This window comes from Rhinatrema bivittatum, chromosome 13 (assembly GCF_901001135.1).
Source record: "Rhinatrema bivittatum chromosome 13, aRhiBiv1.1, whole genome shotgun sequence".
In the NCBI taxonomy this organism is placed as follows: domain Eukaryota; kingdom Metazoa; phylum Chordata; class Amphibia; order Gymnophiona; family Rhinatrematidae; genus Rhinatrema; species Rhinatrema bivittatum.
The window spans coordinates 15,874,406-15,901,674 of record NC_042627.1 but is presented as its reverse complement, the minus strand read 5'-3'; the positions used below and the strand labels follow the sequence as shown (position 1 = coordinate 15,901,674).

The 27,269-nt window shown below is 44.3% G+C and overlaps 1 protein-coding gene across 2 annotated transcripts in view; it reads right to left on the bottom strand.

Moving 5' to 3' along the window:
• Nucleotides 1-27,269, bottom strand: part of SIN3A (SIN3 transcription regulator family member A) — a 173,174-nt gene that overhangs the window by 30,924 nt on the left and 114,981 nt on the right. For both annotated transcript variants that reach the window (XM_029574814.1, XM_029574813.1), the window contains exons 14-15: nt 19,519-19,702; nt 12,196-12,769 (exon numbers count right to left, since the gene is read on the bottom strand). In XM_029574814.1, the coding sequence (XP_029430674.1) occupies nt 12,196-12,769; nt 19,519-19,702 (758 nt within the window). The remainder of the gene's footprint in view (nt 1-12,195; nt 12,770-19,518; nt 19,703-27,269) is intronic.

Genomic DNA, 27,269 nt, shown 5'->3' with positions numbered 1-27,269 from the left:
GAAAATGGACGCTCGTAAAATTGAGCATCTATTTTCCTAACCCGAGCACAGCCACTTCTCCCAGCGCCTGATGCCAAGGAAGCACTAGGGACACAATTTCCCCTAGCACCTCCTTTTTAATGAAGCAGCTTATTAGCCTACTGCATCACGCGCCTGGAAGAGGTGGATGGGCACACGTTAGGAAAGTGGGTGCTCAATCATGAGCACCTGTTTTTCCCGCACAAATATTGCATCGGCCTGTAAGAGCTATCTGATTCAAACTAAAACTGGCATAGCCTGTTTAGATTCTGAATGAACTTTTTTGATTGGTTGGCACCAATGTTTCTCTCTCAGCATCAAGGAGTTGCTGGTGCTGACAAAGATAGGTTTATTTTGTCGATTATGCTGGGGAGACCACTGTGCCAAAGATAAACACATCTTAATTCTGTGAGATGAGGTGTTATCAGCATGGAAAGGTCCTCTCTCTGTGCCTACCTGCTTCATTGAAGGGCGCAGTTTCTCTTAGAGAATGAATGATGGATATGCTTAGATTTTCCCTGAATCATGGTGCTTAGGCATGTAAGGACTATGGCCTTTTTGTTTGAGGCACTGGTCTCAGCTGATTATGATTTTCTTTTCGTTGCTTCAGAAGGTTGAGAATGCAAAAATTCTTTTGAGTATGAAACTACTGAAGTTTATGGCCCTGGGAAATATTCATGTGATGGTCCATAATGAAGGCAACAGTAGTGGAGATCCTCTAAAGAAATCTTGTAGAACATCTCTTTAAAAGCCTGGTTTCTTGTTCACTACTACAAATACAGCTGAAGCTAAGAAACTCAGTTTTCAAATATTATAGAAAATGTTTTTGCAGAAACTCATGAAAAACAAAGCATTACTGAAGAAATTAAAATAAACTCTGCAAGCAAAATTTTGAACAAGCAGCTTAGAAGACAAAGCAGAAACACATCCTTTTGCATGAGTAGAAGCCACAGTGGCTGTGCGGGAACCCTTTCTGAGCTCAGAGACCTTGGCCCTATTTAACAAGATTAATTTCCTACCCTCTCCCATTGATCAAAATGGGTTACAAAAAGGACATCCATAAGCTAAAACAAAAATGAAAAGAAAACCAATCATAAAACAACCAAATTAAAACAAACATACATCACTATGTCAACTTACAGCAGCAAGAACAATAGAAAAAACAATATAACAGCTTGAAAAAAAAAAAAACAAGTTTAACTCTTTGAACTGTTTTGCACCTGTGAGTAGACAAAGATGTGCAGGTAGAGCATTCCGCAGTATCGGACCTGCCACAGGGAAAGCTCGATCTCGTTTCAGTTAAGTGAGCAGGCTTGGAAGATGGTACCTCAAGCAAACCTTTGCTGGCAGAGCGATTGGAACAGGATGATTTGTAAACTCTTAAGGCTGAATTAATTCAGGGAACCTCTGGATTATTAACTAATTTATGAATTAAGAGTCAGGACTTTAACCTTCATCCTACCAACTGGGGTCCAATTGGACCTCACGCACTAATGTGCTTCCGCTATATAAACACCAGAAATTAATTTCATCCGCCATTTTAGGCATTTGTCACTTAGCCTACGGTAAATCTGATTCAAATGTTATTCTAAACTATTCTACTTTATTCTTCCTACAGCAGCTATTATTTGGGGGTCCAAAAAGATTCAGAATTTGCAATTTTCAATGATTTAATTTTCAATTAAGCAAGTTTAAAAATGTATAACTTCTGATTCTTTGCATTTTCAATGATTCTTTGCATTTTCAGTTGGTAAAAATGTATACAAGAGGGTCTTCTAGGCAGAAATATGCTCTGTATTCTACTGCAGATGTTCTGAAAGCAATTTAAGGATAACGATGACTGATTTTGAAGATACAGACAACTCTGATGATGAGATTGATCACATATCAGAGCAATTGGAACACAGTGACACCAAATCCGGTTTTCCATATTGAAATAATAAGGCATGTTCAATGACAACGATTTTCAAGGTCAATCAACAAAACTGCATGGGGTCCATATGAACCCCAGTTGGTAAGATTGTGATGTAAAATATGTTGGTAGGATGAAGGTTAAAATTTAGTTCTCCAACCTATTGGGAGCCAATGCAAAGCAGCTAAGATAAGGTGACATATTCATGCATGGGTGTCCCACTAAGAACATGTGCATCTACATTCTGTATTAATTGGACAGCCTGCAGAATGCAGACTAGCAGGCCTAGAAAAAGGAAGTTACAGTAATCGATGGATGGAAATAGTGTCTATAGCACACAATGGAAATCATGGGATCTTAGCAAAAACGTTTTAACCTATGTAACATTTTTAATTTTATGAATACTGCCAATACTATCCTTTAACATCTGAACACATAGAAAAGGAGGCATCAACAATTATTCCCAAATTCCTTGCCTGTGTTTTTATAGGGAGAGAAACACCAAACATGAAATCAGATGGAACATCGGCCCTGGGGAATTTACAGAGAAAAACCAACTCAGCTTTTCCTATATTCAAAATTAATCTTGTAAGAAAGTCACTGTTTTATCATATATAAACAGTTTGATAAAAATTGTTACTAGTCAGGATGAAGTAACAGGGAAAAACAATGTCATCTGCGTACAGTTTATATGAGACAGACAGGGTCACTAATAATTTGCAGTGGAGTAAACAGATATTGAATAGAGCCATGGAAAGCGTGGAACCCTGCGATATACCTGCATCAATCTGCTGCCGAGGGAAGGGTATCTCCGATCCTTACTTGATGTGAATGATTATTGAGAAGGGAAGCAAACCGTTATAAACACGGATCCCCCTACCCTGACCTCCACCAAATGTAGAATCAGAATGTTGTGGTTAACAGTGTCAAAAGCGGCGGAAAGATCTAACAGTAGAATTTGGCTTTTCCTGGAATCAAAGCTGCGCTGAATGGTATTCAAACTGGACAGTGGCAAGGCTTCTGTTGTAAAGTTCTTTCTGAAGCCATACTGCTGACAATCCAGGATGGAATGATTATTCATAAAAATCAGTAAACTGTTTTAATACAGTGGATTCTATTATTTTTGCAAGGAAGGGAAGAAATAAGCCGGTATCAGACAGCATTACCTAGTTGTGTGGCTGATTGTTCCGCTTATCTATGGAGAAAAGTATATACCTGCAGAGCATGCAATTTCAGACCCGAATGCCCTAGCGAAAAAATCACTTTTATTCACCAAACTTGTTCACCCTCAGATTAGTTAAGTTCAGCAGGCTAAGTGAAGGAAATTCATGCAGCTTCATCTAGTACATATAAGTGCCAGAAACTGCACCTTTCTGTAGGTTGGTGCCACCCAACAAAGATGGGTTTCTTCCCATTTCTGTTTAATGTTAAGCCACTCATACCAATTGGAAAGATGCTTCAGCACCTACACAGCTATTTCTGGTATTAGCATACGTATCAGAAAATGCGGAGTCATTTTGCTTACCCCTGTGACTGCCTCCCTTCCCCACTCCCAAAACTAATTTTGGGAGTGACTGCCTCCCTTCCCCACTCCCCACTCCCCACTCCCTAGCCCACAGTGTCTTTGCTCTCTTTTCCCCTTCATCTCTTGCTTATGCTCTTTCCTGAAGGGACCCCAGTTCTTGGATGCAAAGTTAGGTGAGCCCCCCACCAACCTAGAGTGGACACATTCATGCTCAGTACAATTTGAAGGTTTAGAATTTGTGGATATGGTTACATTAGAATGAGACTCAGCTACACTGCGATTTGAATGCAAACCTATAGTCTCTGAATAGCCCAACAACTAAGAATTTAAACTTTTATGGTTATAAGAACTATTATTCTCAACAAGGACCATGAGGTCATCTAGGAGTGATCTCACCTGCTAAGGCCATGCTTACTTGTGCTGTCTAGGGAGGAAGACAGGTCTTTGGGAAGTCATGTCTAACAGAGCCGAATGTTAATCAAAATGAAGAGAAGGGGAGGCAAAATTCAAAATTAACACTTGGGTGGTATTAAGCAGTGACCTTTGTCTGCCTGAGATGTGCTACTGATCAGATTATTGTCCAGGAAGGGGAAAACGTACAATTTGAGTCTGACTACATTGCAACTACTGCAAAGTCACTACTAAACACTCCAAAAATTGACACCATGCTTAAAGAACCATCACAATTATGGCAGTGCTATGCACCACGGGGATGGAAAATGATGTACAAAATTTGGGCACCAGCAAAAAAAAATATATATATTTTTTTTTTTAGAAAGGGAAAGAAATAAATTTCTCCTTTATAAGAACCTTTTTTGCTTAGTTTGTTTCTTTGCTTTCTTCTTCTTCTTCCTCCCACCAAGCCTCTCCCCCGACTGCCCTCAGCAGCCTCTCATCCTTCCTTTCCCTCACTTCCAAACACTTCTTTTTTCGTATCTGCGATGGCTCCCCTAGGACCCAGGTGGGTCACAGATGCCAGGTGTATTTGGATTTTTTCCGCTCTTCGTGCACCTGTAACAAATCGGAGATACTTCCAATGATTGGGACATAGCTCTACATGGGTGTAGGCCTCTGAAGAACAATAAATCCCTAGGAAAATATCCTGACCTTTTCTTTCTTCAGGTAGAAATTCAAGTTTCTCAGATCAAGAAATCCTCCATTTTCTTGAAGTACCTGGCGTAAACGCCCCCAGCTTTTTTCCTTCAGACGAATATATTCGACCCCTTGGGAATCTAAAAGGGAGCTTTCCAACCTCAATAGATCCTTATGAGAATTAAGTCTGACTAACTTTTGAGGAAGACAATTCAGAAGGAGTTCCAAAAAGGTGTCATTTTTGTCCACTTCGGACAACCCTTAAAATCTGATTGTCTGAGTCTGCACGGGGGAAACATGCAAAGATTAGCCCCCTCCCCCACTCAACACTGTTCTTTAACTTTTCCAACTAAAATTTATCTAAAAATGTCATCCATGAAATTACCCTTCCTCCCCCAAAACAGGCCTTTGGAACATCTCCTCCCACTGAGGCCAAAACTGGAATAAAGCATGGACTTTTAGCCACACTGAGGGATGGCATTTTTCAGACAGACAATTAACGTAGGTAAATGCTTTTTTATCTATGTAAATTGCATTGAAAAATGGATTTTTTTTTATGCAGGATAAAAATAGTTTATACAAGTAAACCCGCCTTCCTCAATGTGGCAGCATTAAAAGGTACTGTTTCGGGAGGCATGTTTTGGTTGGAGGTGGATAGTATAGCAGCTGTCTGCAGATAAGGATCTTTGTCCACCAAATCTGTCCAGTAGCCTCAAGCCCTACTCCTACTCCATATCTGTCCCAAGTATACTTGAATTCAGTCGCTGTTAAAAGTCATCATTTCCGCTGGTAGGCTATTCTAGCATCCAGTACCTTCTCAGAAAAACAGTATTTCCTCTAAGCTTTCTTCTCCTTCCAACATAGGGCTAGACAATATTTCAAGAACTTAGGCACCAGTCAAAACTCTTATCTTATCTCAATTTTTTCTTTCATCATTTATTTTTGTTTCTTTCATTATTATTTTATTTTTTTTTATTTTTTTTTTGGAGGGACAGGGGTTGTTACCTTTTTTTTGTTTTGTTTTCTCTCCCTTCAATTTTTCTAGTGATAGGAGACTGAGTGAGGCTATAGCTCCTCCTTTGTGTGACCTGACAGCAGAGTCTTTTCCTGAGGCCAGCAACAGTGTCTCCAGTGGGCTCTGGGCAGCAACAGGCACCAAAGTTTAGGCACCCAAGCAACTTGGTGCTCAGGATTTTTCCCCAGACATTCAAAATACTCTTTTTGTCCTTACGCTCCTTTTTCTATTTTAAAAAAGGATAAATGTTTATCTGTTAATTTGCTTTCCTGCTACATGATTCTAGTCCACACAGGTGGGTTATGTCCCCCAACCAGCAGACGGAGGCAGAGCAAACTGGATTTCTCCAGCAACATCATGCCGCTATGTGTATAGGTGGTGCAGCAATCCAATATCCCTACGGCAAAGCAGTGAAACAACTACAAAAGATAAAAATATAAGAGATATCAATAAGAGCAGAAAGAGTTTGTGAGGGGGAGGGAACCTGCCTGTTATGAACAGATAAACAAGGGAATAACAGGACGGGATCAAAGCATCAAACAAGGAGACGTGTGCTGAAACTTCTGTAAATATACATAAAGCAGTACAGAGAACTAAGATGTACACACCCCACACGTCTCAAGAGAAGGGTCCAACTTCCTGGGGGGGAGGGGGGATGATGCCGGACTCATGTACAGAACTAATGAAAAGAAAATTAACAGGTAAAAATGTCTCCTTCCCTTCTTCCTGCTGCACCAGTCCAGTCCACACAGATAGGAAGTAACAAAGTCCCACTACCTAGGGAGAGAAAAAGTAAGAACTGCCATTTGGACACCAGCTCTCTAAGCTGCATCCTCCTTAGCAGAGTTGTCCAGTATGAAATGCTTGGCAAAGGAATGTAAAGACAACTAGGTAGCTGTCTTACAATATCTTCAGGAGACACCGCAACAGCTTCAACCCAAGATGTACACTGTGCTTTTGTAGAATGAGCCCTTCGACCCTTAAGCAAATATGCAGAAGCTATTGTGTCTGTAATCCACGTACCCTTTGAGGCCACGTCACCCACGTGCAAACCCCAAAGAGGACACTCTGTCCATTCTTCGGAAGGAATGAAGATACTTCGAAGTATCTGATAACCCAATGCATGCCCAAAAAAATCCTGAAATTCAACCCTCGAAAAATCCAGAAGTGTAAAACTGATTCAGGTAAAACAGTAGCTTTGGTAAAAAGGAAAGAACGGGGCACAAGGACACATATCGTATTTATTAATAAAGCAATATTCCAGTAAGTGCCAGACTCAAGGCCTGAGTTTCACCCAATGGAGGGCTGCTTCAGGGGCTAAAATAAAACAATCAATGCAAAGTTTAATTGCAATAAAGTTCATAAACACACAGAAAATCATTTTTCATATAAGTTAATTTTTAAAAATTAATTTTTTTTTAAAAGAGAAAGGAGATTAACATGCAAGAGAGTAAACAGTAGGAAGACAGAAAGCCATGGAAGGACATTCTTAGCTTTGATGATGGACAACTCAATGAACTTTTACCATCGGAACCTTTTTTTTTTTTTTTTTTTTTTTTTTTTTAATGACGAGGTCTTCATAGATTTCTTGAAAAAGTGGGGAGATTCAATTAACTTGAGTAAAAGTCTTGTGAGGAGCAACCTACATGCATCAATACTTCTGGATTACTGTCGTTATAAACGGATACCCAGAGGTCTAAGGATCAACAAACCTCCAAGTATGTATGTTTATTTTAAATGTTCTCTAGACCTTATGATTTTAATCATCAAAACTTCTAAGGCAAGGGAAGAAAAGATCAGAAGTGAACTGGACAAGCAGCTTGACTTCCTCAAGAAGAATGATCTCTGTTTCGATATTATTTATAGTGACTATAAGAAAAATTTAGAAAGTTTCACAAAGGAACGGAAATCACTGAAATATGATAAATTCAAAAGAGACGAAACAGATTACAAAAATAATAAGGTTTATCAGTGGCATGGCTTTAACAAACCTTTTATTAGAAACGATAATGATTTTTCACACAACAAAAAAAGACATTTTGATGAAGGACAAGCTAAAAGAAATGGCTTAAGCCCCAATCTAGATAGGAATGCCAAACGCATACGCAGTACAACATATGTTGAAGAGACCCTTCAGCACCCCTCTTTAATAGAGACACAGAATCAGTCAGACCTGACAAAGGTGATTCTCGTATTTTTCAATTACATAAAATGTGGAGAAAGAATTCAGAAAAAGATGTACCTACTAATAAAAAATGGGAATCCCCTTTTTTCAGAGGAAGAGGAGGAGGGAGAGGGAGAGAGAGAGGATTTCAGAACCAATCCTACAACCAGTTTCACAATCCGTTTCAGACATACCGGGAATAGAAACACACAATAAGATTGTCAATATCTCCTCACGGTCACTTAATTCAGACGAGACAAAAGTACTTAAAGGCTTGTCATTTTGCCAACAGCGTCCAGTGAGGGCTTTGAATTTGGTGGGTCAGTGTTTTCTTGACATTCCAAATCAGACTCATGGGATAGATTATCATCTGTAGCAGGTGCACGGATGTGAAATAAACTACCCTCAGTGTTATGTAAGCAGACATGCTGTAAAACTTTCAAGACACAGCTGAATGCACATCTATTTGAGCAGACATTTATAGACATGATTATGTAATGAAACTCCTAATTTACGCTGGTCTATTTTTATGTTTTTTGTTTTGTTTGTTTTAATTATATATGAAAGTATGATTTTATTTTATTTGGAAGCCACTCAGAACCTTGGATAAAGCACCACACCCCACCAAGCTGATCCACCATATCACAGATATAATTGACTCCCTGGTATAGCACTGTCCCATTGGCTAGCCTCCTTCCATCATGTCTCTGGGATTCCAATTATGTCTACCTCTTCATTCAGTGCTGTACATTCCAACTCTCCCATCTTAATTTTTAGACTTCTGGCATTAGTATACATACAACTTAAAGTATGTTTATTTGTCTTGTATGATCCCTACAAGAAACCTCTGAAATCGGCAAGCTGAAAAAACTACCATAAGAGATTGCTTTCAGGGTAAGATCCTTCAAAGAAATCATCTTCAGAGCCTTCAGCACCAGATTCCACTATGGTACCAAAGGATGAAAGAGAGAACATAGCTTAACTCCCTGCAAAAACCTAACATCTGGATAAGCAGCCACAGTCATTTCTTGGACCTTATACCTGGAACAAGCAATAGCTGAACCTTTAGGGAACTCAAGGCTAGGCCTTTTTCCAGCCCCTGCTAAAGAAAGCTCAAAATTCCAGGGATATCCAAACACCAAGGAGAGAGAGCAATCCTTGCAGAATTCCTCGGACACACACCAGACCAGAAAGTAAGTCAAGGAAGTGGAATTCTTATGAGCTTTCAAGAGTGTAGAAATGACAGAAGAAGAATAACCCTTCTTCGTTAAGTGTGTCCTTTCAAAAGCCAAGCCATAAGAAAGAATGAAAAATGATTATCCATAAGAAAGGGCTCCTGAACCAGATGATCTCTGGCATTCAGACACTACAAAGGAAGGTTGTCCTGAAGCCTCATCAGATCCGCATACCAAGGCCTCAATGGCCAATCTAACGCCACCAGAATCTCACGACTTATCTCCAACTCTATCCAATGCAGAGTTCGGCTGACCACAGGCCATAGAAAAAAAAAACACATACAGAAACTTCTCTTGTGGCTAGGGCTGAACAAAGGCCTTTATACCATGGGAGCCGAGCTCCTAGCAATGACTGAAGTACAGTGAGACCTTGGTGTTCTTGTGAGATTCCATCAAATTCATAGAGGCCAAGTCCAGCAAAGAATAATGAGCTGAAAAACCTCCTGACTGGGAAATCAAGTAGGTTTCGGCTTAGAAAGTCCACCTGCATGTTTTCCCCGATTGGCCATGTGAGCCACTGACAAGAGCTGCAGATTCTCTTCTGCCCAGAATAAAAGAAGATTCACTTCCTCCAACACTCTTACTCCTGGTGCTGCTCTGTTTGTTCATATATGCTACTGCCATTATATTATTGGACAGGACTGGGACAGTCTTCCCCCAATCCAGGGGAAGAAAATGAAGAATAAAACAAATTGGCCCTGGTTTCCAATTTGTTGATGGACCAGGCCTCTTCCTTGTCCAGATAATGAGACTCGGGCAAGACATGTTCTTATCTGTTGTGACCAGAACCCAGGACGGAGCCATCAAACTGACACCTCTCAACAGTTTCTGAGGAAACAAACACTCAGGACTCCGCCTCCTTACTGCCAGCAGAGCCAGATGCAGATCCTGGGACTGAGGATACCACTGAGACAGAAAATAATTTTGAAGAGATCTCATGTGGGCCCTGGCCCATGGAGCTAAGTCTCAAGCAGTTGCCTTGGAACCCAAGAGCTGAATATAATCAAGTTCTCGGAACAGGAAGAGCCAGAAACATGTGTGTTTGGAGAATCAATTTGTCCACACTTTCTACTGTCAGAGAGCCTGCCTGGGTATTGAATCAGGCTCCCAGAGAAGAGACTAGGGTGTTCTTTGCAAAATTAATCACCTAGCCCAAGCCTTCTAAAACCTGGACCACTCTGCGGGAGGTCTGAATCATTGCCCAGATAAAAGTGAACCCTGATCTCTTCTATCCTCAACAATGCTGCCATTAACCACCATAACCCTGGTGAAGACCTGCAGAGCCGTGGCCAAACTGAAGAGTATCCATGCGAAAACGAGAAACCCTGAAGCTGGAATTCACCCCCTAGAGGTCCAGAATGGGACACTATGGAGCAATGGCTATTCCTTCTCTGGAAGGGGCACTGATATCACAGCCCTCAACAACCGAAGATGAAACAAGGTCTCAGCCTCCACATTTTGCTTTATGGCCAAAGAACAGAGAAAAATCATAAAAGCATTGTTAACTAGCAAACGGGAGCTCCAAGGAATAGCATTGATGGACTAGCTCCAAAACCTATTAATCCGAGGTTATGTGGGTCCACTCCTGGTAACAGAACCAACGAATGGACCTGCTGCACTTCATTGAGATGCCTAGATGGGTGCTAAGGAGGGAATGCAATTAGATTTTGGCTTCCGAAACCCCGAATCTGCCCGGTTATCAAAATCCTCCAAATCCTTATCTATACCCACGGAGGGAAGCTCCAGTGACACCCCCCCTCCCTGAGAAGTATGCCTGAACAGAAAACCAACATGGAGAAGGAAATCCCCAGAAGCCTCTGCGTGTCTTTGGCCTGCCTGGGCTGAATGGACTGAGTGACTTACAGAATTGTCCCTGAATATCTATAGAAGCATGCAAGCTGGCACCAGACAGGTGATGTCTATTCATAGAGTCACCACAGGGGAGCTTCAGGCACCATTCTCAGGAGTTTGTAATCCACACAGTTACAGACGTGTTGATTGCCTTTACCAGTAAGAGTTTAACAGAACAAAGAGAGCCATGGGAAATGGGCTACACATCCTGGGAAGCCAATCAGGGTAGTTAGCGATGATTTAATCATGCAGTTGACATTACAACTTATGTAAATGATCCTTTGGGCAGTCATGCAAGTCTCTAGAACCTTCTATCCTTTTCCTGTATTTGAATGTTATCTATAAAACAAGGGTCACTTCCTGTATCCAGGGAGATGCTGGTCAGATTGTAAGACTAAGGGCACCCAGTATCTCCCGAGAACACTTATATTGACTAATAAAAATACATTATACTTTTTACTGAGTCTAAGTGTTCTTGTGTCCCTGGCCATAAGCACAGAGTAAGCTTTACATCCCCCTCCCGACTGGTTGCTTCCTCAGCTCTGCACAGAGTGTTGCCCATGTTAGAAGTAAAATCTGGGTTTGCATCAGGCTTCTGAATAGCAGTCAGCCTAGTGCAAAAGGCTGAAAGACTCCCGAGGAACCATTCGAGGTACTCACATCTGGAGAGGCCAGAATTGGGGGCACCCATGCTGGAACAGCAAGCAAGAGGACCAGCATCTGCCAATACCAGAGACTCCCACTGAAGCTGCAAATCTTGAGAGATTGCCCCAAGACAAAGATAAAAAATAAACCTTCTGCTGAGATGTTCTCGGAATATTCTTTTAAGAAGAAAAGGGTGGCTCTCCCTCAGAGCTCGACCTAGTCTCTTCTGGAAATGGGAACACATTAGAATTCACACAGACTGGCACACCAGCAGTCTGGCCCAAACCAGCATTCCAAAAACTCCTGCTGCACCAGATTCTACCATTGGTTGAAGGCAGAGAATATTAGGTTCTCACCATGCTGCACCACCTTTACATAGTGGCATAATATCACTGGAGAAATCAGTTTGCTCTGCCTCCATTTGCTAGTAGGGGAACATACCTTACCTGTGTGGACTGAACTGGTGTAGCAGGAAGAGATAGAAATGCAACTTTATTGTACCTTATTGAAAACATTTATATTTGAATATTTTTGTTATTCCACCTTTTCAAGGACAGAGTTGAGGGTCATACAAACCATTTTTTAACACATAATTAACTCTGCTCATTATGGAATAAAAATCAGCTTAATTTTATGGCAAATAAAATATGCCATACAATTTTATAAAAAGCAGTCATGACAAGTAAACTATCATGAACCTGACACATATGGAGCAGCACACAAGACAGCAGTACTCACTGGGTTCCTTGAGTCGCAGCTGGATGGCAGGACTGTCACTCTTTTCCCGTTTAATCCCCAGCACCTCTTGTTCCCATTCTCGTTCCCGGGTCTCCTCCTCGATCTGACGCTCAGCCTGGCTGTAGATACGCAACAGTCGTGAGCACAAAATCTGGTGTAGTCGCAGGAAAATGTACCAGTTGTTGTTAACATAAAAGAGATTGTATACTTCATCCATGCCCCGCAACTTCTGGGCCGCCGTGCTACTGAAGAGCAATTTGGCTTTGGGCACATTACTCCCAACCCCATTGTGCTTTTTTGCTACCCCAGTAGCTTCATCAATATCCATCTCCTCCTCTTCTTCCTCTTCTATATCTGAAAGCATGCCTCGCTGAGCAAAAAGCAGGTCCGGGATGAAATGGTACATAATCTGTTTGATTTTGTATTTGTCCTCCTTCTGGATTCCCGTTTGCCTTTTCACATGATGGATAATAAGTCCGGCAGCATCATCCAGGATCTGTTTGTCCTCATAGGTGAGTGTCAGGTGTGGTCCAATTGGCACACTTGAATTATCCTCAGATGCCTGTTCTTGCCGCTGAAGCAAGAGACCAAAGATAAAATAGCATGAGCTGCACACACTACTAGGCTGGGCTGATATCCTAATTGTGCTATAAAGGAAAATTGGTTCTTACCTGCTAATTTTCATTCCTGTAATACCAAAGATCAGTCCAGACAAGTGGGTTTATGCATCCCTACCAGCAGATGGAGGCAGAGAACAAAACTTTGAGGCACTGCTACATAACTGAGAGTGCCACCTGCAATCCCTCAGTATTGAACTCTACCCAAGCTAAAGAGTAGAGAGTCTATCACCCTAACTTTCAGGGCGAACAGGAAATTCAGGTTTGTAATCCCCTTGACCTGGTGCCCTCCATGCTTCCAGAAAAAAATCATAACTCCATAACACCCATCTCAACTTATTTACAGCATGTAAACTTTCTGCAAAACATACCAGTATATTCAGTCTTTCGGCAGTAAGAATAGGCTGACTTCTGGACTGATTTGTGATATTACAGGAGCGAAAATTAGCAGGTAAGAACCAATTTTCCTTTCCTGTTCATACCCAGATCAGTCCACATAAGTGGGGTGTACCAAAGCACCCCTAAACTGGGCGGAATCCCGAAAGACCTACACGCAGAATACTCTCACCAAAGGGTGTGTCTTCCTGTGCCCACACATCCAATTGATAATGCTTGATGAAAGTATGAAGCGTTGACCACACCACTGCCCTACATATCTCCTGTGGAGAAACCAACTGACACTCTGCCCAGGATGCCACCTGAGCTCTTGTAGAATGAGCTGGTAAGCTTATGGGCACCACATGGCTCTTACAAATATAAGCAGAAGAAATAGCTTCTTTCAACCAGCGAGAAATCGTAGCTTTTGAAGCCTTAGCCCCTTTCTTCACCCCTTCGAACAGTAGAAAGAGGTGATCCGAATGCTGAAAGAATTTTGTAATCTTCAGATAACACAACAGGGTCCTGCGTAAATCCAAAAGATGCAGCTCACTCTCTGGTAGAGAGGCCCTAAACCAGTCCAGAAAGGCTGGCAGCTCCACCATCTGATTCAAATGAAGAGAGGAACCACCTTCGGCAAAGAGGACGGCACTATCCGCAGTCACCCTCTCAGACTCAACCCGTAGAAAGGGGTCCCTACAAGATAACACTTGCAGCTCCAAAATCTGCCTGGCTGAACATATGGTTACATGAAAAACAGCCTTCAACGTCAGATCCTTCAATGACGCTCCCCCTTAAGGCCCAAAAGGGGCCTCACAAAGCACATGAATAACCAGTCTGAGGTTCCAATTTGGACACAACTTCCTTACTGGTGGCCATAAACCCTTGACTCCTGAGAAATCACACATCTGGATAGGAAGCTAATGACCAGCCTTACCCCCTGCCCCTATGGCAACCAGAGGCGGACACCTAAACTCAGAGAGATGTAGGCCAGACCCTTCAACGCTCACAAACAGGGGATCCAGGTGCTTATGAAGGCACCAAGCTTCAAACACCTTCCAGACCCGAACATAAGCCATAGATGTAGAAGGACGTCTAGCCTGAAGCAACGTGGACATTTCTATCTCTGACTAACCCTTTAAGCACAATCGCCATCTCAAAAGCCAAGCCACTAGACAAAAGTAATTCTTCCGATCTGAAAATATGGGACCTTGCTGAAGCAACCCTGACAGATGAACCAACTGGAAAGGACAGTCTATTGCGAGACCCATCAGATCCACGAACCACGGCCTGCAAGGCCATTCCAGTGCCACCAGAACCATCTGGCCTGGATGTGCCTCCACGCGCCGCAATACGCAACCGACCAGAGGCCAAGGAGGAAACACGTATAGGAGGATTCCTGTCATCCAGGGACAAACTAGAGCATCCAGCCCTTCTGCTCTGACTTCCCTCCTGCGATGGAAGAACCTCAGAACCTTCGCATTGTCCCTCATCGCCATTAGTTCCAACTGGGGCACTCCCAATCTGGCACAAAGGCAATCCCAGACCTCCGGGGATAATTCCCATTCCCCTAGATCTACTGCTGCTTGCTGAGGAAGTCCGCTTGTTCATTGTAATGGATGTAATGTTCGTTGTGATAGCGAAACCGAATGACGGTATATAAAACTCGATAAATAAATAAATTGCCTGCGCCTGCTGTGAGACTCCACCACGCCTTCGAAATGACACTCCGCCTAAGCAAACTGTTGAACTTCCAGAGCCGCCTCATGACTCTTCGTACCTCCCCGACGATTAATATAAGCCACCGTTGTCGCATTGTCTGAGAAGATTCTCACCATGCGACCCTTTACCAAGGGAAGAAAGGCCTCCAGGGCTCTGCGTACCACCCTCATCGCCAAGCAACTGATCAACCAGGCCCTCTCCGCTGAAGACCAGAGTCCTTGCACAGATCACCCCGACACACTGCCCCCCCCCCCCCCCCAACCCTTGAGACTGGCATCGATGGTCACTACTACCCAATCCGGAGCCTCCAGATCCACTCCCTTCTCCTAACTGGGACGGGAGAGCCACCACCAGAGACTGGATCTGGATTCTCCCTGAAGAGGTAAGGGCAGATGAAAGTCATCCGACCATGGATTCCATCTGGACAACAGTGCCTTCTGCAAAGGACACATGTGAGCAAAGGCTCATGGAACCAAGTCCAACATGGAAGCTATACAGCCCAGAACCTAGAGATAATCCAGACCTTCAGCATTGGCAGCTGAAGCAGACACTGCACCTGCGCTTGCAACTTCGACACATTGTCCGAAGTCAGAAAAACCCTGCCTAGGCATTTACATGGATAGCGTAGCAAATATTGCCCCCCACGAGCAAGGATCTCAGTTCTCATGGTCAAAAACTTCTTTCGTCGTTCTTGTGTTGCTCTTTTCACGTCTGGATAAATTCATATCTGTTTTCCATGAAAAGTAAGGTTCCTATTTCGTAGGAAAAACCTTAGAACAGTATTCCTTTCACTTATAAAAGCAAAGGAAATTAACAAAGTTCCCCTCTGAGAGATTTCTGTCTCTTGGGAAAGTTCCAATAAATCAGTAATATCCATAATATGTTGCTCTTGAGAGACTGCTCCTGATGGTTCTGACTCCTCTTGGGGTAGATAAAAGGCCTTTGTTATGAGGCATTGCATTAGATGGAATCTTAAGGATATTCGAAATATAACTCTTAAAGAAATCTATTGGTGGTATAGATTTAAGAACTGGGAAGTTGAGAACCCTTAAATTCAAGCTTAAGGAATTCTCTATATTCTCAGAATGCACCAACCCTTGCTGTATCTTTTCATATGAGGAAAATTTAGTTTCCAAAGCTTTTAATCTTTAAATCTTGCGAGGTAATCGTTCCTTCCATAGCCAGTACATGTTTGTTTGTATCTGAAGTAATTCTAGTAATAGAAGAAATAGCAGTTTCTAAGTGAGGCCAAAACTTCCCAAATACTATCCAATGTTATTATTGCAGGCTTTAGTTTAAATTGCATTCCTGGGGCTGCTGTGACTTCATCTCCTTCACTCTGCAGAATATTAGTGCCAAAAATCCCCGATTGTATGGCCTTTAATGTAGCCACTTGGGTCTTCGTCGAAATATCTGAAGTACCCAGCCCCGCCGGGGCTACCGTAGGTTCGGAATCAAAGCGGCATCTGTCCTATATCCAGAAAACTAGCCCCATCCCTATCTTGCAAGGGCGTGGGCATTAAGGATTCCAAACATACCGCATGTACTCCACAGGGAGGGGTTGTCATTCTTGGCGCTCTGGGGCTCAATGAGATCTCGTCGGCCTGTAGGGTAGGTGTTCGCTCCGCGCTTACTCCCACCGCGGCCTCTCTACCTGGTTCCGGTGTAGGTGAAAGAAATTGCTCAATCCTCTGCTGTATCAACTCGGATGAAACCGTAGGCTGGGGCAGTTATTTAAGTTTCGCCTTGCGTTTTGTGTGAAGCATATTAATTGAGATCCCACAGATTTTCTCAAGAAAAAGCAGATCTGTGAGAGACTACTTCCTCCCTGCTGCTCAGTCGGCGGCCATCTTAGTCTTAATTATGTATTCTTTGAACCATCTAAGCTTAGGGCTTTTCTGGACACTCACTCCTAAATGAACACTTATGTAGTCTTGGCAGTAAAAATGTAACATAGATTTGCTCTCATTTTTCTTTTTATGATAAATCATTGCAATGTTTCACTCCATTACCTTTCTTGGTCCCCCCAAAGTTCTTTAATTTTTGAGGAATGTTAATAATAGTACCTTTGTATTATGAGAATTGCTTAGAACTTTATTTCTGTGATATTCCTATTACTGGTACAAGTTATCTTGTGTTAATTGTAAATTCAATTAAAAAGAAAATAAAAAAAAGAAAAACCCTGCCTGTTCGAGTATTGAATCGCACTCCCAGATCCAAGTATTGGGTCGGCAACAGATGACATTCTGCCGCGTTTATCACCCACCCTGGAGAACGCAACTGGAACACCACGCACTCGTCCTCCATCTTTGCCTGGATGAACCAATCGTCCAGAATCCCCTCTTGCTGTAGAGTCACCGCCATCATCACCATCACTTTTGTGAAGGTACGGGCACAGTGGCTAAATCAAAGGGAAGAGCTCGAAACTGGAAATGCTGCCCTAGCACCATGAACCAAAAACTTCTGATGGTCCCTTCGAATGGGAACATGGAGGTAGGTTCTGTTAGGTCCAATGACACCAAAAACTCTTTTTCGAACAGCTGCTATCACTGTGAGCAGCGTCTCCATACAAAAATACAGAACCCTTAAGGATACATTCACCTTTTGCAAGTTCACAATGGGCCAAAAAAGAGCCCTCCTTCTTGGGAAACACAAAATAAATGGAGTACCTCCCCTGATCTTTATGTATGAGGAGTACAAACTCTGAGGAAAAGTCTTCCGGATCCGCAGCGCTATGATCAGACAAGCTACTTTCAGACTCTCTTCCCTCCATGCTGATCCTCGGCAGGTAATTAAGTCACAGGGGAGAGCGAAGGAGGGAAATCACCAGCCTCTTGCGGGCCTGTAGGCCGCTGCAAGCAATAGTGTTGATCTGGCTGTCTCAATTGCCCCCCCCCCCCCCCCCACACACACACTCGCGGCCCCAATGATCTCAAGGCCCTCCAGTCTTCCAATACGCTAGAGGAGGTTCCCTCGCCCCCCACAGCACACCCAATGCAAAGGGAATGGGAACAGAGGCGGGCCAACCAAAGGCCACAAGCCTTGCAGACCACCATGTGCGGTTTTGGCACCATTCCCACTCGGCTACCAAAAACTCACGAAGGAACAGAGACGCCAAATAGCACAGAGGAACACCCCCCCAGCTGCCAGGATCCCCTAGCAGAGAAAATAGCAATGGGCTTACCCCTCTCTACCTGCACCCGGCACAGACAGCCCCCACTGCCGAAAGCGTCCTGCCAGACAGCTTGCAAACAAACTCAGTCTTGTTTTTCTTATTTTTTTTTTTAAACTTAATTTAAAGGACAAAGAAATAGTATTACTTCCCTTTGTGGGGACAATAGCAAGCAGGAGGAGGCTTCAGAGGCCACGAGGGAGCCAGTCCTCTGGCTATCAGGACCTCAGACACCAAAGGGCTACAAAACAGGCAGGGGTTACTAACCCCCCCGGTCACCCAGCTCAGGCTAAGAGATGGCCCACCAAGGTGCCTAACACCTCAGAGATACAACAAATCCGAAATTAATCTTTTTTTTTTTTTGTTTTTTTTTAAACTATACCTAGTCAGACTGCAGGTTTACACCTCTATCATCTATTGGAGACAGAGAAATACTGAGGGAATGCAGGTGGCACTTATGTAGCAGTGCCTCACTGTTTTGTTCTCTGCCTCCATCTGCTGGTAGGGATGCATAACCCACTTGTTTGGAGTGATCTGGGTATGAACAGGAATGGCCAAATAAAACAAATGGCAAGGCAACAGAAAAATATTAGAAAATATAAAAAATGTTCCCTCCTATACCAGTATCTCATTTGATTCATGTTAAGACCTGTTTACGAATATTACCTCTGTAAATTGTAATTTGTTGATTTATAGTTATGAATGCTAATTTTGTAAACCACTGGGATCTTTATATGGAACGACAGTATATAAAATGTCTAAATAAATAAATATTTCAAATTACGCATTAGGTTAGACATCATAATACATCTTGGGTGTTTCAGACAGATCTTATGTCCTCTTTCCTCAAGACTCCCAAGAAATGTTACAGTATTTATTTATTTACTTGTGTATGCCAGTATTCATGGGGACATCATATCGGTTTACATCTATACAATAAAATGTAACATGATCAAGTTAAATACATTCATAAAATATATAAATCATATTACATCCATGTAAAATAACTCAGCTGGCTAAAACTATAGATAAAAACAAAATAAAATGTAGTAAAAATAGGTAAAAAAAAACCTCAAACAAAAATAATGTACAATAAAATATGGTAAAATGAAATCAGGTGAGAAATAAGGAAAACCAGGGGCTAAGTCTGTCTAGGTTGAAGCAAGCTTGAAGGCTTGCTCAAAAAGCCATGTCTTAAGTTTTTTCTTGAATGTTTGTGTGTGAGAGTCCAGCCTTATGTCTAAAGGCAATGTGTTCCATATTTTCGGACCTGCTAGAGAAAGAGCTCTGTCTCGAACCGTAGTTAATTAACTATTTATGGTCATTTCCTGAGGTTAGATTAGAAGAAATACAACCGATTAATTTATATCGTAGTGAATAGCCTGTTTCTCATCCAAACGTTAATCCATGGCATTTCTCAGCAAGTGCTGCACTGACCTCATCATATATACTTTCAATCTCGTTGAGTAAGCTCTTTGACCGCAAGAGCTTGGTGTCATTCTGTTTGTAGTTGATACCCTGGTGATCCAAAGATTTTAAATAGTATTTCTCATTCTGTTCCCGCCAGATCTTGTTAAATCCTCTTTGAGCTTCTCTCCATTCCTCTTCCTTCATCTTTAACCTGGACCATAATAGAAACAGAGCATGGACATGGACACTGATAAAGTTAACACTACAAGACTTCAAATTATGGAACTGAAGCCTTCAAATCATTCTTTAATAAAATGCAGTCCGTTCTTATAAACAGTATTACCCATACAGGTCTATATATTTCATATTGCAGCAGGAAGCATTGTACTGCTACAACTGGTCATTGCCTGCACTTTCAGGCCGATGCAATATCGTGTGCTGAGCCTACCGCATGGGTTAACGAGCGCTTGGGCGCGCGTCCATAACCCCTTTTGCAATATCCAAAATGCGCATAGCTAATAGTGCTCGTCACATGTAAATTCATGTTGATGAGACTATTAGTTATTACCCACTTAGGTAAAAATTAAATGTGAGCTTCACGCGCACATTTTTACTTAAAAAAATTAACTCCTGCCAATCTAAAGCAAATTTCCTTTGCTTTAGACCAGATAGATGAATTCAGAACCAGTGGGTTATGCCCCTCAACCAGATGGAGAAGGCAATAAGCGGACATCGCAGTATTTATACACGCCTGCAGTGACATCAGCCTGCCAGTATTCTCTTCAAAAGCCAACTGTGGACAGACTAGCAAAAACTTGATTAATAACAGAAAACCATTTCAGTACTCAGCCAACGAATGTATCAACACTAGTCTAGGGACTGGACTAACACAAAGAAACCCCTGAAAAAAAACAGCCACACGGGACTATAGTCCAATCGTTTGGTATCCAAGGGCGGGAAGCTGAATTCATCTGTCTGGTCAAAAGAAAAGGAAATTATCAGGTAAGTAGTAATTTCTCATTTCTTAGCATCCAGACAGATGAATTCAGAACCAATGGGATGTACACAAGCTGCATCCTCCCGGGCCTGCACATCCAGACGATAAATACCTGGAAAAGGTGTGTAAGGAGGACCACATCGTAGCTGAAGTTGAATCTTCGATGGAAGTCAACAATCTAACTTCCGCCCATGACACTGCCTGACACCTAGTGGAATGAGCCCTAGCCTTACTAGGTAACTGCTTTTTAACATCCACATATACGGCCTGGACTACCTCCTTAATCCAGCGAGCTATAATAGCCCGCAAAGCCGGTTTGCTCTGTGTACTTCCACTGTAGAGGACAAACAGGTGATCCATCTTCCGGAAAGGTTTAGAAGCCTCCAGATATCCCACGACATGTCTCTTGACAGGCAAGGGTCGCAACAGGCAATATTCCTCCACATCTCTTTCCCTATCCAGAGTCGGCAGGACTGATTCAAGTGAAAATCAGAGACCACTTTAGGCAAAAAGGAAGGAACAGTACACAGCTGTATCGCCCCTGGAGTCACTCAAAGGAACAGCTCCTGGCAAGACAAGATCTACAGCTTGGATATTTTACGTACAGAACAAATCGTCACAAGAAACACTGTTTTTAATGTCAGCAAACTCAAGGAAAGGTTTACAATGGTCGAAATGAAGAACCTGCTAAGAAATCCAAAACCGGTTTAAGATTCCATAATGGCACCAGTAACCACAAGGGAGGATGAAGATATTTCACTCCTTTCAAGAAACAGGCCACATCTGGATGAGCCGACAAGGGACCACCATTCACCTGAACCCTAAACAGGCAAGAGCCGCTACCTGTACCTTTAAAGAATTAAGGGCCACCCCTTTATTCATTACATGCTGCAAAAATTCCAAAATGAGCGGGATCTTAACTGAACAAGGAAGCACCCCTCTATCTTCACACCAAGCCTCAAACACGTGCCAAACCAGCACATAAGCTAAGACGTGGAGAACTTTCTTGCTTGTAGCAAGGTGGCAATTACCATAGCAGAATATCCACGCTTCAGCAAGCGAGCCCTCTCAAGGGTCATTCCATAAGACAAAATTGAGTTGAATCTTCATGAAGCACAGGCCCCTGCCACAGCAGATCCATGTGGGCCACAAACCAGAGGAGAAAATCTACCAGATGCCTTCGCAAATCCGCATACCATCTCCTGGACCAATCTGGTGCCACCAGAAGCACCATCCCTCTGTGATTCTCGACCCTCCAAACCATTCTGTCCAGCATGGGTCATGGGGGAAAGGCATACAGTAACTTGTCATCCGGCCATTCCAGCACGAGAGCATCGATGTCCAAGGAGTTTGGATCTCTCCCTCGACTGAAGAATCAAGGAACCTATGCATTGCGAAAAGTCACCAATAGGTCCAGAAATGGAAAGCCACAATGATCCACTAATCAGCTGAAATGCCTCATCTGTCAATACCCATTCTTCTTGGTCTAGACTCTGCCTGAGAAAATCTGCCTCAGACAGAGTCTACGATGGATTGGGTGCCCTGGCTTCAATGGGAGGATGGCGCCCAGGAGGGTTGCCTGGGCGCCGTCCTCCACGAAAGGACTGCTGACATCCCGAGCTTGGACTAGGTCTTCAGCTCCTGCGGGGCCCACCAGGGCGAAATCTGCGAGAATCCCAAAAACGAGCTGGAGGGGGAAAAACCTTCCCAGAAGGTTTCCTATCCTCCGGCAGTCTGTTGCCTTTGGACTCCCCCAGCAATTTCACTAACTGGTCCAGATTCTCCCCGAAGAGAAGCTTGCCCTTAAAAGAGAAGTTACAGAGTTGAGACTTGGAAGATAAATCTGCTGACCAATTACACAACTAGAGTAGTCTACGAGCCGTAACAACAGACACCATGCTACACACCGAGGTCCGTACCAAATCATACAACGCGTCAGCAACATAGGCAACTCCTGCCTCCAAACGTGCGGCTTGCAAGGGCCCCCCCGCCTTCGGCACTGGGAGCTGCGGACGCCTCCTGGACTCAAAGACAGGCTCTCTGCACGAGGCTGGTGCAAATCACAGCCCTGAGGCTCAGCGCTGAGACCTCGAAGACTCGCTTAAGGTGTATCTCCAGTTTGCGATCCTGAATGTCCTTCAGTGCAGCTGCCCCGGCCATAGGAATGGTGGTCTTCTTAGTCACGGCAGACACAGTCGCGTCCACCTTCGGTATATCTTTAGAAGATCCAATATATCCTGCGACAGGGGGTAAAGTTTCACCATGGCTCTTCCCACTTTCAAACCAGCATCCGGCGAGTCCCACTCCCAGGTCATCAGCTTGCGAACCTTCTTAGGTAACGGGAAGGAAGTTGTCGGACCCTGAATCCCATCAAGGACAGGGTTGACACCTTCGCTGCCTGATTCTTCCTGCGAAACCTTGATCCCCAGGACATCCAAGATCTGGGGAATGAGAGGTCAAAGCTCCTCTCGCTTAAACAAGCATACCACGCTGGGATCATCACCTTCTGAAGGTGGGAGGTCGTCCTGGTCCACATCACCCATATATCCTGGGTGAGTCCCGGATCCTGATCCGCCCCGGAGCCAGAGGGATCCCCGAGTGGGGCCGGCAACCTATTCTCACCTGGAGCCCTCTGTCGAGCCCCTGAAGGTTGATTAAGGTCCGTGGACCCCGTGGATACCCGCTTTAGTGGAGGCTCCACCAAAGCATCCAGCTGTGCTGCTCTCTTCAGGATCGCCTGTTTCCTAGCCAGGAATGCCTGGTGCAGTAGCAGCAGCAAACTCAGAACAGAACTCCCCTGAATCAGTACCCCCCCCCCCAACAGGAGGGTCCGGTAGCCCAGGGTCATCCACAAAAATGGGAATCTGGTCCACCAGGGAAAGAATGGGAGGGGCATCCTCCTCCCGCGGCATCCGCCACGAGCCACCCTCCCTCGCAGAGGATGCCCGCGGCCCAGAGGCACGGAGCCCTTGTCTGCCTGATGCCCCACCCCCAATGAGGAAGTTCCCTCCTTCCCTCTGGAACAGGCAGTACAAAGGGAACTAGTGTTTAGGGCCTGCCCTGACGTGCCACACGCCCAGCAGGTCCCCATCTTCGGTCAGTGTGCCATACACCAGTCCGAGCAGCCACGTGGTCGTCAGAAGCAAGAAAAAAAATCAATCTGGGGAAACCTTTGCGCGGCTGCAGGAGCTAAAAATAACGAACTCCCTGCAGGCGTGAAAACTCTGAGGAGAGCTGCTAGCATGAAAAAATGCGACCTAGCACACGCACGAAGGCCTTCCCTCCCCCCTGCCGACCTACCCGAAGCCCCGGGCCGTCATTAGGACCCGCGGGGGTCGAGCTCCCCACTCCAACTGGCCTGCCGACAAAACGGCACGGCACGGTCTGTCCCCTGAAGCAACTCTGCCTACCTTGAAAAGGCTTCAGTTTCTTTTTATTTTACTTTTTCTTTTTTTAAAGAAACTTTACACTGGAACTCCTGGAGCCTGAAGAAAGGACTGAGGGGAGCCTCCTCAGTGGTCGAGGGAACCAGGAGCCCCTGGCTATCGAAGCCACTGGACTGTTGCGGATGAGACTCAGGCAAGGGTGTCCAACCCCCCGGTCTCTCGGCTTCAACTGAGGGATGGCCCACGAAGGTGCCTAACAGCTCAGAAAGCTATACAGCTAAGTCCTAACTAGCCTAACAGAGGAAAAAAACTTTCCTAATAGATTAAAAAAAAAAAAAAAAGTAACTTAACAGAGTGCAGGTTTACATCTCTACCATGTGCTGGAGTCCGAGAAATACTGAGGGACTGCAGGTGGCACTCTGTTATGTAGCAGTGCCCAAAGTTTTTGTTCTCCGACTCCATCTGCTGGTAGGAATGCACAACCCACTGGTCTGGACTGATCTGGGTATGTTCAGGAATGGCCAGTTTCGCCAACTCGCTCCCAAACAAGAGCGAACCTTTAAGCGAGTCAATTTTGTAAAGTTAGCCTTGGAGATTGCATCGACTGACCAATTTCTCAGTCATAACTGACGCCTGGCTGCTATTACCGAAGCCACCCCTATGGCTGAGGTACGGACCAAATCGCAGCCTGCATCTGCCAAAAAGGCACTGCTGGCTCTATTACTGCCTGGAATTCACTCCAGATTCATCAACCTCCTGAGAGAGAAGTAAACAAGAGCGAGCCACCAGGGAAAAACAAGAATCTATCTGTAAGGTCACTGCCACAGCTTCAAATGCTTGCCTAAGGATGGACTCAATCCTTCTATCGTGCATATCTTCAAGGCCGCTCCTCCCTCCATGGGGATAGTCGTCCACTTAGAGACGGCACAGACAAGCACATCTACTTTCAGAAAACAAAAATGCTCTCCCTCCACCGGATTCAGGGGGTAAAGGCCTTTCAAGACTTGACCACCTTTGAAATTAGCCTCTGCGGGGACCCAGTAAAGATCAATTCTTGAATGGCCTCCATAACAGGAAAAAGACAAGAGGCTTTACACAAAGAAACCAAAATGGGATTTTTCTTTGGCTCAGACATGGAATCAGCCCCAGGTACTCCCAGCATCTTTAATGTCTGAGAAATCAGAGCCAGTAGCTCACCTCTATGAAAGAACCGCAACATAGTCCTATATGATTCCAGTCCCGGAGGAATTTCCCCATCCTCCAGAGAGTAAGGATCAGCCTCATCATCCGTGCCATCCGGATCCCTATTGGGAAGACCTGCTACCAGTCTATGTGTACTTTGGCACTTAACAACAGTACTGGGCGAGTGAGAGGTCACCCACCACCTGCGACTCTGACCTGGCAAGGCTGAAGACTGTGCCTGAGGAAAGGATTGCAATCTTTGAAAGAAATTCCACCCAAGAAAAGGCAGAAGGATCCATGCCAAAACCAGAAGGTACCTGTGCTGTGCCTCACTGAGCTTCCTTCCCCTGCTGATGAACCTGTTAAGGAAATTCCAAGGTCAAGCACCCCTTCTGGCATGTCTTTACTCAGGCCCTCATCAGGCTGGGAAGAACCAGGCTTAGTAAAATCGGATGAAGGCAATTCTCCCTGAGCCTCTAAGCAGCACTGGCACAAGTTAGAGGGATGCCCAAATATGACAGGCAGCACAGAGGGAAAGGCGCTTAGGTTTCTTAGCTATGAGCGCCATCGGTCTGTCAGAATGCTTAACCGTCGACTGAAAAGTGTGCGTCCAGCTGAATTTGCACTGTAAAATAAATGCATCCAAAACTTAGGCGTCCTAAACTTAAGCGCAGAACCCGTGTTTGAAGAATGCTTAAATGCCGCCCAAATTATGCGTACAGGTAAGTGCGTGCCTAACACACACGCCGCTACCACCTGGATGCCCAAGCAGGCGTCCAACTAAGCGTCCAAAAACTGAACGCACAACCTGGCTGCACAGCCAGATGCTCTTGCACGAACCAATGGTCCTGAAGAGGGCAGTCTATCGCAGAGGGAAAAGCACGCAAAAATGCTGCCACGGCCTACCACACGGGGCACAAAGAAAAGCCTAAGAGCGAGGCCTAGCTCATAAGGGCTGCTCAACCCGCCAGGCTGCCCATGTCCCTTAACCTCCCTCAGGGGTGGGAACGAATACTGGAACAGCACACCGAACATGGAGACCAGAGGAAGGAGGAAGCCCTACAAAGTACCCTCTTTTTTTTTTTTTTTTTTTTTTTTTAAAGCTTTACCTGAGCTCAGCCTGTCCCAGCTGAGGACAGAGACGGTCTCCGACTGCAAGGGGAAAGGGCATATACAGTCACCGCCACGCTCACTGCCTTTCATCTATTTTAACAGCTAAGTCCACACCAGCTGACAAAACCAGCTACCGGGCCAAGGCACTCATCTAAGGGTCCACGGAAATCACCTCAGGAATTCTCAGCTGGGGGAGGGACCATTTGGTATCACCGCAGGAGTGGGGTGAATTAGATTTCCTTCTTTCTTTTTCCTCCTAAAACTTGAGCCAATCCCCAGTAGGGAGATGCACGTCCACCATCTGCTGGAGACAGACAATACTGGCAGGCTGATGTCACTGCAGGGGTGTATATATACTGTGATGTCAGTTTTGCTCAGTTTCCTTATGCTGGTAGAGGTGCAAAACCCATTGGTTCCAAATTCATCTGTCTGGACGCTAAGAAATACTGCTTTTCTGTAGTTCCACTGACATAATATCACGATGGTATTAAGTTGGGGGAACCAAGAAAAGAATAAGGTAAAAAAAAAAATAAAATTAAAAAAAAAAAAAAAGGCTTGCTGATGGTCAAGTTAAGAAAACGGACAATCAATTAATAAGCATCCATTTCTCTAACTCGTTTTTTTAACCTGTGCACAGCCACTTCTCATCGGCGCCCAACGCTGGGGAAGCACTAGGATGCATAATTGTACCTAGCGTCCTCTTTTTTTTTAACGCAGCGGCTCATTTGCCTACTGCATCGCATACTCAAGAAAGGTGGAGGGCGCACGTCAGGAAAGCGAGCGCCCAAGTTTGGACGCACAGCACGTCCATATTGCATCGGCCTGTACGTATTTGTGTGTTTATTACATCAGGGGAAAAATGAAATTCTTTAGCATTCAGAAACCTAGTCCCAAGGGAAGGAAAGGAAGGAGGACTTTAGTAAGTCTTCCCTCAGTACAGGCTTGGGACGGAGCCCTTCACTTGCCTCCAGAAGGAATTAACTTCACCTAGAAAAAAAGGTTTGGCCACACTGAGCCAGCCAGAGAAAATCAGAAGAGTTTTCAGAACTGTAGGACTAAAGCATGAAGCATACACTCACCCTCCTGCTCAAGGACTCCAC